Genomic DNA, 18,852 nt, shown 5'->3' with positions numbered 1-18,852 from the left:
CATTTTAATAAAGGATATTCTTCCAAACCAAGTGAGTTCATACTTTAAGTTTTTTAAGTCTGACTGAATTATTTTAATTTGGTTCTCCATATTAATGCTAATTTTGGATTTTATATCCCTAGTTAGTTCAATTCCCAAATATGAGATTGTATGTGTAGCCCAATTAAAATCTGTTAGACTTTTAATTTCCTCTGTTATACCATGACTGAAATTAAATTCTAAAATATTTGATTTTGTAATATTTACTTTAAAAAAAAGAAATTCTTGCAAATTCATCTAAACTATACAGAACTTCTGTTATGGAAGTTACTGGATTTGATAGGGATAATATGATGTCATCTGCGAACAGGCAAATCTTAAACTCACTATTTTTTAATTGGATTCCTTCAATATTAGCATTTTCTCTGATATATTCAGCAAGGGGTTCTAAGATTAGGGCGAATAGAAAAGGAGATAAGGGACATCCTTGACGGTTACCATTAGTTAAGTTAAATGACATGGATAAAAATTTATTTGCATATACTTTTGCTGAGGGACAAGAATATAGAGCAAGAATGGAATTTAAAATTTGATTTTTTAGGCCAAATTTAAGTAATGCTGTTTTCATATATAACCAATTGACTAGAGTGATAAGTAATGTTGGATCCTTCTTATTGTTCTTAATGTTGATCAGATTGATTATTCTATGGGTACCATCAGATGTTTGACGACCTTGAATGATACCTAGCTGGTCATTAGAAATTAGTCTGGGTAAAATCGTTTTTAGTCTATTGGCGATAATTTTGGAATAAAATTTTAATATCAGAATTTATAAGTGAGATAGGTCTATAGTTTTTAACGAATTCTAAGTCTTCCTTAGTTTTAGGAATTAAAGTTATAGTGGCTTGGAGCATTTCCTTGGGGAATTGACCTGTTAAAGTAGCTTTGTTAAAAATGTTGACTAGGTGTGGAGTTAGTAAGTTGGGAAAGGCCTTAAAATATTTGTTTGTAAAACCGTTTGGACCTGGGGATTTTCCAATTTTTAACAGTTTAATTACTTTTATTACCTCATCAAATACAAATGGGTAGTTTAAAGTAGATAACTCGTCTTCTGAGATTGAGGGGAGATTGACTTTAGAAAGAAAGGTATCAATAGTTTCTTTTGTGGGCTGAGGAGTTTGTGGATCAGAATTAAGATTATAAAGATTTTTATAATATTTTCCAAATTCTGCTGCAATATCTTTTTGATGAAAACAGTCTTCCCCATTTTGTTTCTTAATCTTTCTTATTCTGTTTTGAATCCTAATTTCTTTCAGTTTTCTGGACATATATTTAGTGGGTTTATTAATTGAAGCATAATGGTTTGCCTTGATTGCACCTATATATTTATCATACTCCGAGAAAAGGGAGTTTTTAATTTCTGTTCTTATCCCAAGGATTTGACGATGAATACTTTGCGAGGGAGTTGGAGAACTTTGTTGTAAATCCTCAAGATCTTTTAATTGTGTTTGAAGAGTCTTAATTAATTATTTTCACTGTCTCTTAATTCTAGCTGAAATTTCAATTAAATGACCTCTAATTACTGCCTTATGTGCATTCCATGTGACAAATGGACAAATAGATTCAGATGTGTTTTCTTGAAAGTATTTTTTTATGTTGGTTTCTAATTCTTCTTTTAAATGGGGAGTATGTATTAATGTTGGATTGCATCTCCATATATAATCCATATTTGTTGGGATCCCCAAATCTACTTTGCAAATAATTGAGGAATGGTCCGAAAAGGTTTTATGATTTATTGTAAAATTTTTAAATTTCGTAATAGAAAAAATATCTGTAACAGCTAAATCAATACGGGAAAAGGTTTTATGAGGTTCTGAATAAAATGTATATTCTTTAGAAGAAGTATGCAAACAACGAAAAATATCATAAAGTTAATTTGCAAAAAGCCAGTTTTTTAAAGTTGGGTAAATTCCTCTATTTGGAGCTGTGGAATCAAGGTGAGCATATGGGACAATATTAAAATCACCCAGTATAAGGAGATCTCCCTTTCTGACCTCTTGGATTTTGGACATTCATTTATTTAAAAAACTAATTTGCCCTTTATTTGGCGCATATAAATTAACTAATGTATGGGGTCTATTATCCAAGTTTGCAATTAAGATCAAAAATCTCCCTTCAGTATCTTTGTATTCCGCAATTAAATCAAAGGTTATAGTGTTCTTAATCATAATTAACACCCCTGCTCTTTTTTTTTTCTTTTAGAGTAGAAAAAATGTGTGGGAAATTTTTATTATGAAATTTAAGATGAGAATATCTAGCAAATTTCACCTCTTGTAAAAACACAACTTCTGCTTTGTTATCTCTAGTTTCCTTCCATGTGACAAATCTTTTCCTTGGACTATTTAAACCTTTAACATTAAAAGACAAAAAATTTGTAGCCATAAGATGCAAGCCTGCTTAAAATAATGAGAGGGACACAAAAACGAAAAAAAAAAAAAAAAACCCCAACAAGTTAAGAATACCTATAATAAACAGTAGAAAATAACTAAATAGCTAATATCCTTATTGCAAGATTAATAATAAAATTCTTGGAAACAAAGAGTAAGAGAGAATTACTATATTAAGAAATCGCTGCTCTACAAGACCTTAAACTATGTAATTGAATTATAACAAAGTTTACAAGTACAAAGAACACGAAAAGAACTTATAATCTTAGATTAATATCTTTCAAAATCTTTCAAATAATCCGCAGTCGAGAAATTAAAGATCTAATAAGTAGTAGTAAAAACTAAACTAACAAGCTGATCTTCGAAAGTATCCACTAACAATGGAAGCTCTTCGTGGGGGGAATAAGTTTGTGGAAAATAAAGTTTCCGAAGCCATCCGTGGTAAATGAGGATTTTAGAAATTCCAAAGTTGGAAATGAGGATTTTAGTTAGACTCAGATAAATGTCTCCATAACAATTATTGGAATTAATATCTCCATTCGTAAGTGACTTTAAATTGTGAAATCAAGCGGGTTGATGATGGAGTTGTTCATGATTTCTTCTGTTACCTAAGGAAGAAAGAAACTTCGTGCCCTCTTCAGGAGTGAAAATCGGTATGGTTTTTCCATTTTGATAAATTAACAATTTTATAGGGAAGCCCCATCTATAAGCAATACCTTTTTGTCTTAGTATGCTGGTAACAGATGAAAATTACTTTCTAAGAGACATTGTGTATTTGGAAAGATCACTGAATACTTTAATCAGATGATAGGGAGATGGAAGGGTTTTCTTTTCTCTCATGTATTTTAAAAATCTTTCTTTGGTACCAAAAAAATGCAGACGTAAAATAGTATCTCTTGGGGTTTCTTCAGCAATAAAAGATGGTCTTGGCAAATGATGGATACGGTCAATTGTCAACTCCAGATCCGATTTAGATGAAAAAATCTTTAGAAGAAGATTCTTAACATAGTCTGAGAGTTTATTAGATGGAACACTTTCAGGTATACCTCTAAGTTTAACATTATTCCTCCTACTCCTGTCTTCGAGGTATGAAAGTTTCTGTTGGAGGTAATAAATGTCTTTTTTTAGATCATGTTGATATTTTTCCAGGGAGTTTGTTTTTTCTTCCACCTGATCAATTTTGACCTCGTTTGCATTTATTCTGCCATTTAATTGTTGTACCGTGTCCTGTAAAGCCTTAGTTTGTTTGTCCATTGCTAGCATTAAATTGTGGTTGAATGCATTAATAAGCTCATTGAAGTAAGGGTCTGAGCAATTGATCCTTGTTATTTCTGTATTTGGTGAATTAGAATGTTTTATTTCATCCATGTTTATAGAGATATCAATTCTAGGTCGAGTCTTATCTGGACTATGAATAGGAGAGTCTTGTGAGTCAGAATCGCTAACTGGCCCTTTCCTTTTTGCATTGGTACCAGCTGGAGTAGTATCCATAGTGGAGACTTTACAATCCTGTGAATTTTTGGATATCAGAAGAGTATGTTCAGTAGGTTTTGTATAACTTATTTTTCCAAAATTATTGGAAGAATTAGTTGTTGCATCCTTTTTAACATGTGTTCCTTTTGTTTCTACAACTTGAGAAGTTGAGGAACCTAAACACTTAGTATGAGTTTTTTGAGGTTTACCTACATTACCTTGTTTTAAGGATTTGTCGCTCATTTTGTTTTGTGATTTGACTTGGCTACTGTCTATCTCCTATACAAAACAAAGAATTTGTCCGGGTCACCTGCTCATCAAGGAAACTGCTCATCCAGGACCGTGCAAGGAAAGGAAGGTGGCAAGGCTTGGTATAACAAAATAAAAAATCCAACAATCCAGTCCACGGAAAATTTCTTTCTTAAAATGTCAAAATTTTATTCATAAATTCATATTAAAAAAGTCCATGACACGGTCAAACATGCCCAAAAATGAGGACGCGTTTCGAACGTACAAGTTCTTAATCTGTCTCTAACCCTTCTGAGAAAATTGACTCATTACAAAGGGGCTGAGACCCGGACATGAGATCACAAACCAAAGGAAAAAAAAAAAAAAGTGCAGCAAAAAACCTCCATTAACCCCATATAATCAGCACATTGGAACACACTTAGATTTCATAACAAGAAAAAACATCTTATCATAGCAAAAAGCTATATGAAACCTGCAGCAGGGAATGCATTGTTCCATGCAGAGAGCTGTCATCCGAAGCACGTAATTGAGAACATCCCGACAGGAGAATACATATGGGCTAAAAGATGTTGTACCAGCGAGGAGGGATTTAAATTGGAATATAATATAATTGATGAGAGATTTGTGGCCAGAGGATACCATCGGGATAATCTTGAAAGGGCAAAAATTAAAACCAATCAGAAAAGTAGAGCACAATATTTGGAAATGAAAAAAGTGAGTAAAAAATCAGATGACAATTTGCCTGTAGTGTTCTCCACAAAGTTCAGTAAGGACTATTATGAGGTGGTACATGTTATTAAGAAATATTTACCAATTTTATCAACGGATGAGACCCTAGTTAAGATCTTGAAGGGGGGGGGTCCAAGTTTGTGTCGAAAAGGAATGTTGCATTGAATGCGATGTTATCACCTAGTGATCATACAAACAAGTCCTGTGTGAACAGGGTAGAGGACGCTGCAGGTAATTGGTTGCCTACAAAAGGATCGTATAGGTGTGGATGAAAATCATATGGACTATGTGGTTTTATGTGGAACACAAAAACTTTTTCGTCTTATAGTAGTGGAAAAAGTTATGAGATAGATGCAATGATAAATTGTAGCACAGATTACGTGGTATATTTGGTCTCCTGTGTAGCCTGTCGGTTGCAATATGTTGGGAGTACATCGCGCCCCCTGAGGAGGAGAATCTCAGAACATGCGTATGACGCAAATAATGTTACAACTAGAAGTTTGTCTGGTGTCTCCCAGCATTTTTTGGATGTACATGCGGGAGATCTGAAAAGTATGAAAGTAAACGCAATAGAGAAAGTAAGATTACCTAAGAAGGGGGGGGAGATTTCAAACATCTTTTACTCCAAAGGGAGATTAGGTGGATTTTTTTTAATAGGAACTAGGTCTCGTATGGGTCTAAATAGAAAAAATGATGTGTTATATGCTTATTGATTTAATAATATGCATTAATGTTTTTTGTAGTTTATTGGGAAATTTGAATTTGAAATGTTGGGTTTCATATAGCTTTTTGCTATGATAAGATGTTTTTTCTTGTTATAAAAACTAAGTGTGTTCCAATATGCTGATTATATGGGGTTAATGGAGGTTTTTTGCTGCACTTTTTATTTTTTCCTCTGGTTTGTGAGCTCATGTCCGGGTCTCAGCCCCTTTTTAATGAGTCCATTTTCTCAGAAGGGTTAGAGACAGATTAAGAACTAAAATTACCAAAAAAAACATACAAAAAGCCATAAAATGTAATTTTTATTAGATTAAAAGTAAAAACAAGGTATAGACAAAGTGATTGATAAAACACCAACATGAACAGCAGGGGAGAAAGTGAGTAAGACAAATATGCCAGTACAACGCTATATGTAGCACTGCTTTATACTGTCAAAAAGGTTTAAGCAATAATGAAGCAAATATATGCATAAGCAGGCAAGATCATGAGTAATAGAGGGTGTAAGTAGAAATCAGGATTATACCATCAAATCAGATCCATAGCAAATTGTTCAAAGAATTACCTAATGGCATCTCCTCCTGCTGGTGCTGGCGTCCGTCCCGTTTACAGATTAAGAACTAGTACGTTCGAAACACGTCCTCATTTTTGGGCATGTTTGACCCTGTCATGGACTTTTTTAATATGAATTTATGAATAAAATTTTGACATTTTAAGAAAGAAATTTTCCGTGGACTGGATTGCTGGATTTTTTATTTTGTCTATCTCCTATGTATATCTCTATATCTATTCCAGCAAATGTGGACAGATTACATTTACTATTGAAATACTTGCAACTGGGTCCAATGAAACTTTGACAGCTTTTAATTCTTGCTCCGGATTTACTCAAAAACCACCAATACACACCAGATCTATTTCACTTTTGTCACTGGCCATGTATTAAGCTGTCAATACTTGCTTAGCAAAAATAGTTTCAACACAGTCTGCACAACTCCCCTGAACTCGGAACTAGACGCTCAGTATTAGGTTATATTTTATAGAATAAGTCAATAAATGTGGCTTTTGTGAGAGCTTAAAGGGAAGGTATCGTCAAAAAAAATAAATAATAATAACTGAAAAAAATGTAAAGTAATAATGTTTAAATGTTTTGTTTAAATATTATTATTTTTTTTTAATTGTGCAAAATATAAAAAAAAAATTAAAAAGTTTGATATTTTCCACTGTTAAACACTAGGGGGAGCAGCTTCTGAAATCCTACTGAATTTCCACTGTATAAAAAGCTCAGATTACAGCCTGCCGTAAAGTGGAAGGAGTCTGCTCTCCTGTGTGTGATGTCGCCTCCCCCCTCCTAATCTGAGTGTTTACAACAGATAACAGAGAAGACATGTAAGGACACAGTGCACAGCCATTTTCATGGTGACCAGAAATGCCTAAAGTGTCACCAAGGACAGCAGGAGTATCATACAGGATAGGATTAGATACACGGCTCAGCAGACAGTATCACACAGGAGAGGATTAGATACACGGCTCAGCAGACAGTATCACACAGGAGAGGATTAGATACACAGCTCAGCAGACAGTATCACACAGGAGAGGATTAGATACACAGCTCAGCAGACAGCATCACCCAGGACAGGATTAGATACACAGCTCAGCAGACAGTATCAGAGGATAGGATTAGATACACAGCTCAGCAGACAGTATCACACAGGAGAGGATTAGATACACGGCTCAGCAGATAGCATCACCCAGGACAGGATTAGATACACGGCTCAGCAGACAGTATCACACAGGATAGGATTAGATACACAGCTCAGCAGACAGTATCACACAGGAGAGGATTAGATACACAGCTCAGCAGACAGTATCACACAGGAGAGGATTAGATACACAGCTCAGCAGACAGTATCACACAGGAGAGGATTAGATACACGGTTCAGCAGACAGCATCACCCAGGACAGGATTAGATACACGGCTCAGCAGACAGTATCACACAGGATAGGATTAGATACACAGCTCAGCAGACAGTATCATACAGGAGAGGATTAGATACACAGCTCAGCAGACAGTATCACACAGGAGAGCATTAGATACATGGCTCAACAGACAGCATCACCCAGGACAGGATTAGATACACGGCTCAGCAGACAGTATCACACAGGATAGGATTAGATAAACAGCTCAGCAGACAGTATCACACAGGAGAGGATTAGATACACAGCTCAGCAGACAGTATCACACAGGATAGGATTAGATACACAGCTCAGCACACAGTATCACACAGGATAGGATTAGATACACAGCTCAGCAGACAGTATCACACAGGAGAGGATTAGATACACGGCTCAGCAGACAGTATCACACAGGAGAGGATTAGATACACGGCTCAGCAGACAGCATAACCCAGGACAGGATTAGATACACGGCTCAGCAGACAGTATCACACAGGATAGGATTAGATACACAACCCTGCAGACAGTATCACTGGTACACACACAGGTACTCACATGCAGTGGTGCGCGCGTGCACACACATACACACACACACACACACACACACACAATCACCCCTGATGGGGACCTTGTGCCACACACATTCAATCACCCCTGATGGGGACCTTGTGCCACACACATACAATCACCCCTGATGGGGACCTTGTGCCACACACACACACACACACACACCTTTCACATCATTCCTCCCTGTGACCTCCGGTGGGCGCTCCAGGCAGCTGTGCTGCATGCCATCCTCCCCTGCGTCCGGCCAACATTTCACACATCCATCCGATCGCATACACTCACACATCCGATCGCATACACTCACACATCTGATCGCATACATTCACACACACTCACGATATCGCACATACCTGTACAATCGCGCGCACACGCGCGCGCACACACACAGCAGCGGCGGGCAGAGCTGGGGGAGCTGCGGCAGCGGGCAGAGCGGGGACTTGGGAGAACGGAGGGAGGGGGGTGTCATTGGAGACGGTAACGGCGGCAGTAGCTGGGGCAGAGCAGGGGCTGGGGAGAACGGAAGGATGGGATGTCATCGGAGACAGTAAGGAGGGGAGGGGAGGGGAGGAGAGGCGGCCCGTACTCACACATCCCGGCGGTTGACAGGGGTAAAGTGGAGCAAACAGCACACGCTGTGAGCTCCACAATAATGGCGCTGAACTCCTCCCTCTTGTGTTCTGGACAGCCCAGGGGGCGCGTTCACGTCACAGCAGACGCCCACTGTAACGTATGGCAAGGGGTCGGAGCCCGACTATCAGAGTCTATGCACAGGGGCTGCCATAAAGGAAGGAGTTACTGTCGTTACACACAAGGCAAATCCAGCATGGCAGCCCCCAGTGCCTCCAGTAAAATAAGAATTGCATAAAAACTAAATAAGCTGCGATTTTCATTTTGTATTAGAAATACTTGATTTCATAATCACTATTTTTAATACAAAAATAAAAAACCGCGACACCTTCCCTTTAAGTCTGCTACTCTTGTCTATGTCTTTATTAACTTCAACTCCTGTTTTAGTAAAGAAATACTTCAATGAACCTTATGCTGAGCTGACAGAAATTCATTTTTGGAGCTAAACAGCCGGGGATGATGCAAGCACCTCTTTGTTAAAGCTGGAGCTTGGCTGTCACATAAGCTGAGCTCCTGGCGGCAATTGTGCGGACACAGGTTATGTGCCCGCATGAGCTTCATGATGTAACTGTATGTAAATCTGAAGGAACCTATTTTAATGCACATCTGAAACACACTGCTTCTTTCTGAGCATCATTGGAAAGTCAAAAGAAATCATCCAAGATCTCCGGAAGAGAACTGTGGACTTGCACAAGTCTGCTTCATCCTTGGGTGCAATGTCCAGATACCTGAAGGTGCCTTGTTCATCTGTACAAACAAGTATATGCAAGTACAAACCAGATGGGAAATGTCCAGCCATCATACTGCTCAGGAAAGAGATGGGCTCTGTGTACAAGAAATGAATGTGCTTTGGTCAGATGTGTATATCAACCCAAGAACAAAAGCAAAAGACCTTGTGAAGATGCTGGCAGAAGCTGGTAAGATTTCATAATTATCCACAGTGAAACGAGTACTGTATCAACATGGGCTGAAAGGCCACTTTACCATAAAGAAGCCATTACTCCAAAAGAAACATAAAAAAGCCGGATTAATGTTTGCAAATGCACACAGGAACAAAGACTCTAATTTTTGGAGACATGTCCTGTGGTCTGACAAAACTAAATTTCAACTGTTTGGCCATAATGACCATCCTTACATTTAGAGGAAAAAGGGAGAAGCTCTGAAGCCTAAGAACACCATCCCAACTGTGAAACACAGAGGTGGCAGCATCATGTTGTGGGATTATTTTGCTGCAGGAGGGACTGATGTACTTGACAAAATAGATGGCATCATTAGGGAAGAAGATTTTTTGGCAATACTGAAGCAACGTCACTAGACATCAGCAAGGAACTTAAAGCTTAGACAGAATTGGGTCTGCCAAATGGACAATAACCCAAAGCATACTGCCAAACTGGTTGCAAAGTGGCTTAAGGATAACAAAGTCCATATTTTGGTGTGGCCATCACAAAGCCCTGTCTCAATCTTATTGAAAATTTATGGGCAAAGCTGAAAAGGCCGGTGCGAGAAAGGTGACCCACAAACACAGCTCAGTTACACCAGTTCTGTCAGGAGGAATGGGCCCAAATTCCTACCAACTATTGTGAGAAGCTTGTGGAAGGATTTCCAAAATGTTTCACCCAAGTCATACAGTTTAAGGAAAATGGTACCAAACACTAATGAAATGGATGAAAACTTTTGACTTTACAGAAAGTAATAAAAATGCCTTAAAACATTCTCTCTCTCATTATTTTGGCATTTGGCAAATATAAATAACTTTAGCTCCTAATTGACCTAAAACGGGAAAGGTTTATTCTGATTTCATGTCAAATAGTGAGAAATGTGTCTTTTTAGATAGTGGATGGAAACTTCTGGTTTTAACTGTATACTATAGATTTATGAAAACTAAATTAAAACGGCTACTCTTTATGTCCAGCGACAACTCGCGGGCCTAACCAAGTGATTTTTACTTTCCTAGATTAAAGCTCGGAGTCAGCTGCGGTTGTCAGGCCTCTTTTCTTCGGCGTACTGGCTCGGACAAGCATTGGTGGACATCACCTTCTACTGCCTTCTGATTTACCTGTTGACAGCATTATTTTTTGCTTTCGACCACTACATTGTTCTGTCATTTGGGAAGGCCATGCTTCTGGTGAGTAATCAGGAAGAGGTTTGTCATTAGAACGTATTGTTTCAGTTTTATATTTTATGTCTTCTGCTAACCTGAGTCCAGCAACATAATCCAGAACTCTATTAACATTTTGCCTGATTCTGTATTAAATTATAATAAATCTTTCATGCTGCGGACAGCATACCTTCTACATCCGAGTTTTGTTGGCTTGTACAAACGTAGCAGGGGTGACAGAAAAGGAAAGCAAAAACTTACACATTTTTGTTCAGGTAAAGCATATTCAAAAATATGCAATTTTTAATACTAGAAAACTAGTGCAGGATGTTTCATAAATGTCCTGTCCAAATATTGGTAAATTGGTCATTTAAACACCTGATGAAGGGGTAAGCGCATATCCCCAATGAGTTTGGATCTAAATCCCATTGACACCTGTGGAGGGATCTTAAAATTGCTGTTGGGAGAAGGCGTCTTCAAATATGAGAAACCTGGACCAGTTTGCAGAAGAATAATGGTCCAAAATTCCAGGTGAGAAGCTTGTTGGTGGTTATAGGAAGCAATTGCTTGTAGTTATGTATTCCAGAGGTTGTGCAATCAATTAAGTATAATTTTGTCCAGCCTTTTTTGATGTTATGTGTGAAATTACTGTATGTACAATTTGCCATTTTTTTAAATTTGTTTTTTGTTTTTTTTTGTGTGTTGTTCCAATCCACACAAAGGAAATAAACATCTGTATAACAAAACATGAGTAATTGCAATAATTTTCAGGGAGAAATAAATTTCAAGGGTGCCAGCTAGAGATGGGTGGACTTGCAAAAAAACAGGACCGGCTGGTCCCTGTTCTTTTTTTTTTTTTTTAAATCCGGATCCGTTCCGGAATCCAGCCTCCATATAAGTCTATGGGGTTCAGAATTCGGAGATTAAACATGGTGGTAGAAGGGATAGGGAAAAGCGAGCAAGTGCGCTGTACTTACCAAGGTTCCGGCTTGACTGTACGCTGCTCTTAGGCCTCACACCCACTTCTGGTGCCATGCATTACTTTCATCGCATATGCACTGCTTTTTCCCACCCACCGGCACCTGTGATTGATTGCAGCCAGACGCGCCCCCACCCTGAGTGGCAGCGTGTCAGTTGAGTGCATCCAATCAAAGGCCAGGATGGCCGGTGGGCGGGGAAAGCAGTGTAACTGAAGGAGCCCATACACTCTACCATCTACAGTGAGCCTAGAATGTATGGGCTCCTTCAAGGTTAGGGGGCGTGACCCGCTTGGTTGGTAGGCGTCACAATGTTTCCTCTCGTCCACCATAATCATGCAAGGGGGGGCTTCGCCCCCCTACACCCCTCCTATCTGGGGGTCTTACCCCCACACCTCCGATTCTATTATAAACAATTCCATGCCCACGTGGACTTAATAATGTTTAATGTTTATTCTGGCTGGAAAAGTCGGATGTCATTTTGAACACACCCCTATCATGTGATAGGGGCGTGTTGAAATAACGTCATACCTGGAAGGAGCCCGTCATTCTAGCATCTACCATCAGTATCGTGGTATATAAATATATAAAATAATTGGCGCAGGGTCCCCCCGTATTCTGATACCCAGACTGTATTTTGATAAAGCCTATGGCTACAAGGTGCCGAACCAGCCCTGCGCTTATCTTGGCTGTGTATCAAAAGAGGAACCATATGCAACTTTTTTTTATTTATTTCAATAAATAATTTTAAAAAATGACGTGCAGTCCCCCCAATTTTATACCCAGCCAGCTCCTTTCCTTGCCCACCGACCATCCTGTTGTCTGTGATTGGTTGCAGTCAGATGCGCCCCCAGCCTGTGTGACTGTGTTTGCCTGTAATCACTCACAAATGCTGTACCTGGGTTAGTACCGAGGTATAAACATAAATAAACCAATTGGCGCAGGATCCCACCGCATTCTGATACCGAAGCCCACGGCTATAGGCTGCCGACTCAGTCCTGCGCTTATCTTGCTGTGTATCAAAAGAGAGGAACCGCATGAGGCTTTTTTTTTTTTTCAATCATTTAAATAAATAATTTTAAAAACGACGTCCTGTCCCCCCAATTTTGATACCCAGCCATGATAAAGTCAGCTGGGTGCTGGTATTCTCAGGCTTGGGAGACCCAGCCTAAAAACATCAGCCTCCAGTCGCCTGGAATTGTCACATCCATAAGATGTGACAAGCCTGGCGCATTACCCAGCTCTTCCCAATTGCCCTGATGTGGCAGCATTCGAGGTATTGGCAGAGGTGAATAACGGCTCACAGCTGCTACTAAACTCCAGATTAGTAGTGGCAGGCTTCTATGACACCCGCATCACTAATCTATAAGAGAAAGTAAAGAAACACCGAAAAAATCCTTTATTTGGAATAAAATACAAAAAAAACACCCTTTTTCACCACTTTATTAACCCCCCAAACACCCCAGCAGGTGCGAAGTAATTCACACGAGGTCCTACGACGATCTTGGCTCTGCTACATCCAAGTCACAGCAAGCGGCCATACAGCATGACTGTCCGCTGTGAGTGCAGAGAATGAATGAGCTGCGCAATGAGCAGTGACATCACTCAGATCATTTGCGGTCACAGCTGGAGGTTCCCATAGTCCTTCACCTGTGATCACAGGTAACCTGACCTCAGTGAGGTCACTGAGTTAATAGACCTGCATCTCTTGGCTGAAAACCATTTTTTTGCCAAGAGATGCAGATTTGGTGATGAAAATTTTACACCATATTCCTGCACCTAATCTGCATCTCTTGGCAAAAAAGGTGTTTATTTTAGTAATTTTTTTTGCCGCGGTTTTTGGCCTCAATTTTTGCCGCCTTTTTCTGGCAGGAGGTGCACATTTGGTGCTGAAATCTGGTGCAGACGATTTCCGCACCAAATTTGCACCTCCTGGCAGAAAAAAAAGGATTTTTTTTTTGCATTTTTGGGCCAAGAGATGCAAATTTAGTGATTACATTTTTACACCATATTCCTGCACCCAATCTACACCTCCTGGCAAAAAAACTGCATCACTACCGTATGCAGTAGGATGCGGTAGTAATGCGTTTTTTTGCCAGGAGGTGTAGATTTGGTGCAGGAATATGGTGTAAAAATTTTAGCATCAAATTTGCATCCGTTGGCCCAAAATTGCAAAAAAAAACCATTTTTTTGTGCCAATTGGTGCAAATTTGGTGCTGAAATCTGATGCAGACGACTTCAGCACCAAATACACCTCCAGGCAGAAAACCGCATAAATAATCAAGGCAAAAAAACACAGCAAAAAATATGTAAAAAAAACCCCAGAGTTTTTTGTCAGGGGATGTAGACTGGGTGCAGGAATATGGTGTAAAATATTCAGCACCAAATCTGCATATCTTGGCAACCCCCTCCCCCCTGCGTTTCTGCCAGGAGATGCAGGTCTCACCTGAGGTGAGGTTACAGACTTTACTGAGGTCAGGTTACCTGCTGTTACAGGTGGAGGACCGTGGAAACCTCCAGCTGTGATCGTAAATACCCTGAGTGATGTCATCGCTCATCGCGGTTCAGTCATTGTCTCCACTCACAGCGGGCAGTCATGCTCTATGGCCTGCAGGTACCGGGGAAATCCAGCTTAGTGGATGAGTGGAGCCTGTGCCCACCAGAGCCACTGGCACTGGCACTGACTCTTCTCCCATTACCAGCACTGTTCACGGCGGAAACACGGTGTCGCCTGGTGATCGAAGCAGAAGTTGCAGGAGTGAGCTCTGGTGGTGATGTGACACTAATCCTCAGTTAGTTACAACATGGATTATACTCGAGAGCTGCACTCACTATTCTTCCGGGGTCAGTCACTGTATAACACATTACATTACTTATCCTGTACTGATCCTGAGTTTCCTCCTGTATTATACTCCAGAGCTGCACTCACTATTCTGCTGGTGGAGTCACTGTGTACATACATTACATTACATTACTTATCCTGTACTGATCCAGAGTTACATCCTGTATTATACTCCAGAGATGAACTCACTATTTTGCTGGTGCAGTCACTATGTACATACATTACATTACTTATCCTGTACTAATCCTGAGTTACATTCTGTATTATACTCCAGAGATGAACTCACTATTCTGCTGGTGCAGTCACTATGTACATACATTACATTACTTATCCTGTACTGATCCTGAATTACATCCAGTATTATACTCCAGGGCTGCACTCACCAGTGGCGTACCATCAATAGAGGCAGGCCGCGTCACTGCTATGGGGCCCGTGACCTGAGGGGGCATGGGCCATGATGGCTGCCCGCTGTGTCTGTGATTTCACTTTTCCCATTCCCAGCAGGGGTGGGCTGCCCCGGGACGATCACCAAGTGGCTGATTAAGGCCGCTGGGGGCCCGCACTGTTTGTATAGTTGCAGGCAGCTGCAACACAGAGATGCAGTCACTGCACAAAGCCTCTGCTGAAGAAGAGAGAGGGGCCAGGCAGCGTCTTTTTCCAATTGATGAGGTGTGAGTGATGCCAGAAGGAAACCAGCTAATCAGTAGAGGGGGTGGAGCTTGTTCAGTGCGGCGCGGGAGAAAGAAAAGATGGAAAGCTAAACAGTGCAGAATGAGCAGAGACTTGAGTATTGCAAGCAGAGAAAACAGGGAGAAGCGGAAAACAGAAGGAATAGAAAGAAAAAGCAAAGGACAGCATCTGAACACCGCCAGGAGAACCCACAGGAAGTGAAGCAGGGAGGCCGGAGGCTGCCACTAACATGATCTCTCACAGCACAGGAGCAGGTGAGTATTATAATGTGCAAATGTCTGCCTGTAACACTACAAAAAGAAACCGCCTTGTCCTGTGACATCACTGTGTGTAATATCTCTGTACTAATAGGGAAACCATCAGGAAGCCCTAAGTAAATGTTCTGGGCAACAGAGTGTGAAGCTGAGCCAATATACCAGATGTGGCACTGCAGAGGGGTATCAGAGTAGGAGGGAAGCAGTCAGGAAACACCATGTATCATTGCGATATGCGTGGGGCTTCCTGTCAGCTTCCCTCCTACTTTGATACCCCTTCTGCAGTGCTACATCTGGTATATTGGCTCTGCTTCATGCTCTGTTGCACAGCGCTGCACAGAATATTTACTTAGGGCTTCCTGACGGTTTCCCTTTTATTCTAATACTGTTTTGCAGTACCTATGTCAGGTTCATCAGGCCTGCTTTGTGCTTTGCCGCACAGAGCATTTATCCAAATCCTCCACCCCCTTTCTCTTAGCCTGTCACATGTATATTTCTGTACTTTTTGGCATATTTTTGCACTTGTCCCATATCTATATATGTGCAGGGATTGATAGTTCCTGGTTCAGTGGATCATAATAATGGGTATAAGTTCCTATGTATTAATTTTTCCGTTATTTGATTGTATCACATAGATGCCCTGACATGGTAGCAGTGAGCTATAATAACCTGTAATTAAGATATACGTATGACTCTGTGCTGGCTCTGTAGCACTACACGTATTTAATTAATGTATTGTTATTGGGCATTATTATTTATGGGCATATTATAAGAGTGGGTTATCATAAGTGCCTTATCTGACATATTAGGTTTGCTCCAGGCTCGGTTGCACAGAGGATTTATTCAGGGCTACCTGACGGTCTTCTCTTCTATACTAATCATTCTGCAGTGCCCATATCAGGTTATTAGAGAATAAGTTGAATACAGCTGTACGTATTTCTCTGTTCTAGTTGTGTGGCACTGCAAATATTTATGCCATGTATTGAATTGTTGTGCGCATTAACTGTATATGGGTATTGTATTAGATTAGGTTATTAAACTTTTGCCGAGGTTGTCATTTGGGATTTGTTCATGTTTTTAAATGATGTTATGATGTGTGTTTAGTGTCCTTTGGAGTTAATAAAGATTTTTATATATTTATCTAGCACTTACATTTTCTTTTGTGCGTATCCGTTATGTGTGAACTTCTTTCTTCTTCTGTTTTGATCATATTGTGATCATACAGGATGCTGCACCGGGGATTATTGATTTAGTCCGCTGTGCACCCTTTTTTTGCATATATATATATATATATATATATATATAAAATAAAATCTCTGTAGTGTGACATTACTATGTGCGTTATCGCTGTACTGTGACATCACTGTGTGTATTATCCCTGTACTGTGACATCACTGTGTGTATCATCCCTGTACTGTGACATCACTGTGTGTATTACCCCTGTACTGTTACATCGCTGTGTATTATTTTCCCTGTACTGTGACATCACTGTGTGTATTCTCCCTTTTACTTATCCCTGTACTGTGACATCACTGTGTGTATTCTCCCTTTTACTTATCCTTGTACTGTGACATCACTGTGTGTATTCTCCCTTTTACTTATCCCTGTACTGTGACATCACTGTGTGTATTCTCCCTTTTACTTATCCCTGTACTGTGACATCACTGTGTGTATTATCCCTCTACTGTGACATCACTGTGTGTATTATCCCTGTACTGTGACATCACTGTGTGTATTATCCCTGTACTGTGACATCACTGTGTGTATTACCCCTGTACTGTTACATCGCTGTGTATTATTTTCCCTGTACTGTGACATCACTGTGTGTATTCTCCCTTTTACTTATCCCTGTACTGTGACATCACTGTGTGTATTATCCCTGTACTGTGACATCACTGTGTGTATCATCCTGTCACGCTCTCCGGGTCCCCTGCTCTGCTCCCCGGCTCACCTGCCACGCTCCCCGGCTTCCCTGCTTCTCTCCCCGGTCTCCAGCCTCCATTGCCTGCGGTCTCCAGGCGGTCCGGTCCCCGTTCCCGGCGCCCGTCGGCTACACAGCCCCAGCCCGGCTCCCCTGCTTCCTGCTCACCGCTCCCTGCCCTGGCTTCTGGCACCCGGGCCGCGCGCATGCGCATTAGGGCGCGCGCGCGGTCACTGACCCTTTCTTAAAGGGCCAGCGTCCACTGACAGGAAATTGAGCACACAGGTACAGGGTATAAAGGGGTTTAGTGTCCAAGTGGGCGGGGCCTGTTCTTCGTGTTTCCCAAGCTAGGAGTCAGGTCTCCTTGTCCCTGTGATATACTCACTTCTCTCTCTTCTAGAGCCGATCCTGCTTCGCCATCCGGTCCTGCTGATTCCCGAACGCTATCTGCCATCCTGTCAGTCCGTACCATCCCTGATCCCTGTGGTGATCCGTCCTCACGCTCCATCGGTTCCGGACTCCGCCTGACAACATCTCGGCCTCCGAACCTGAGCTCCGTCACCCGGACTACCATCAGTGACTCCGTGGTCCCAGGGACTTCTGCATTCTACTCTTGTACACGGACTGTCCTGCTACCCGTAGTGCCTCGGCTACCGGACCCCTTGCCTTCATCAAGGAGTTCGGCCCAGTGGATCCACCTCCTGGGTCTGCCCGTCCACCTGGCCCTAACACATCCCTGTACTGTGACATCACTGTGTGTATTACCCCTGTACTGTTACATCGCTGTGTATTATCCCTGTACTGTGACATCACTGTGTGTATTCTCCCTTTTACTTATCCCTGTACTGTGACATCACTGTGTGTATTATCCCTGTACTGTGACATCACTGTGTGTATTATCCCTGTACTGTGACATCACTGTGTGTATCATCCCTGTACTGTGACATCACTGTGTGTATTACCCCTGTACTGTTACATCGCTGTGTATTATTTTCCCTGTACTGTGACATCACTGTGTGTATTCTCCCTTTTACTTATCCCTGTACTGTGACATCACTGTGTGTATTATCCCTGTACTGTGACATCACTGTGTGTATCATCCCTGTACTGTGACATCACTGTGTGTATTACCCCTGTACTGTTACATGTTAGGACCAGGTGGACGGGTAGGCCCAGGAGGTGGATCCACTGGGCTGAACACCTCACCGAGGGCAAGGTGCCCGGTAGCCGGAGCACTACGGGTAGCAGGACAGTCCGTTCAGAGGAGTGGAGTGAAGAAGTCCCTGGGACCACGGAGTCTCTGAAGGTAGTCCGGGTGACGGAGCTCAG

The 18,852-nt window shown here is 41.1% G+C and overlaps 1 protein-coding gene across 1 annotated transcript in view; it reads left to right on the top strand.

Moving 5' to 3' along the window:
• The window catches only part of LOC142311865 (cholesterol transporter ABCA5-like), a 310,836-nt gene that overhangs the window by 236,130 nt on the left and 55,854 nt on the right, over window positions 1-18,852 (top strand). Inside the window, exon 24 of the mRNA XM_075350670.1 lies at window positions 10,696-10,866. Coding sequence (XP_075206785.1) covers window positions 10,696-10,866 — 171 coding nt within the window. The remainder of the gene's footprint in view (window positions 1-10,695; window positions 10,867-18,852) is intronic.

This window comes from Anomaloglossus baeobatrachus, chromosome 5 (assembly GCF_048569485.1).
Source record: "Anomaloglossus baeobatrachus isolate aAnoBae1 chromosome 5, aAnoBae1.hap1, whole genome shotgun sequence".
Lineage (NCBI taxonomy): Eukaryota > Metazoa > Chordata > Amphibia > Anura > Aromobatidae > Anomaloglossus > Anomaloglossus baeobatrachus.
Note: the sequence above shows the minus strand (reverse complement) of the source record. Positions and strands in the feature narration are given on the sequence as shown.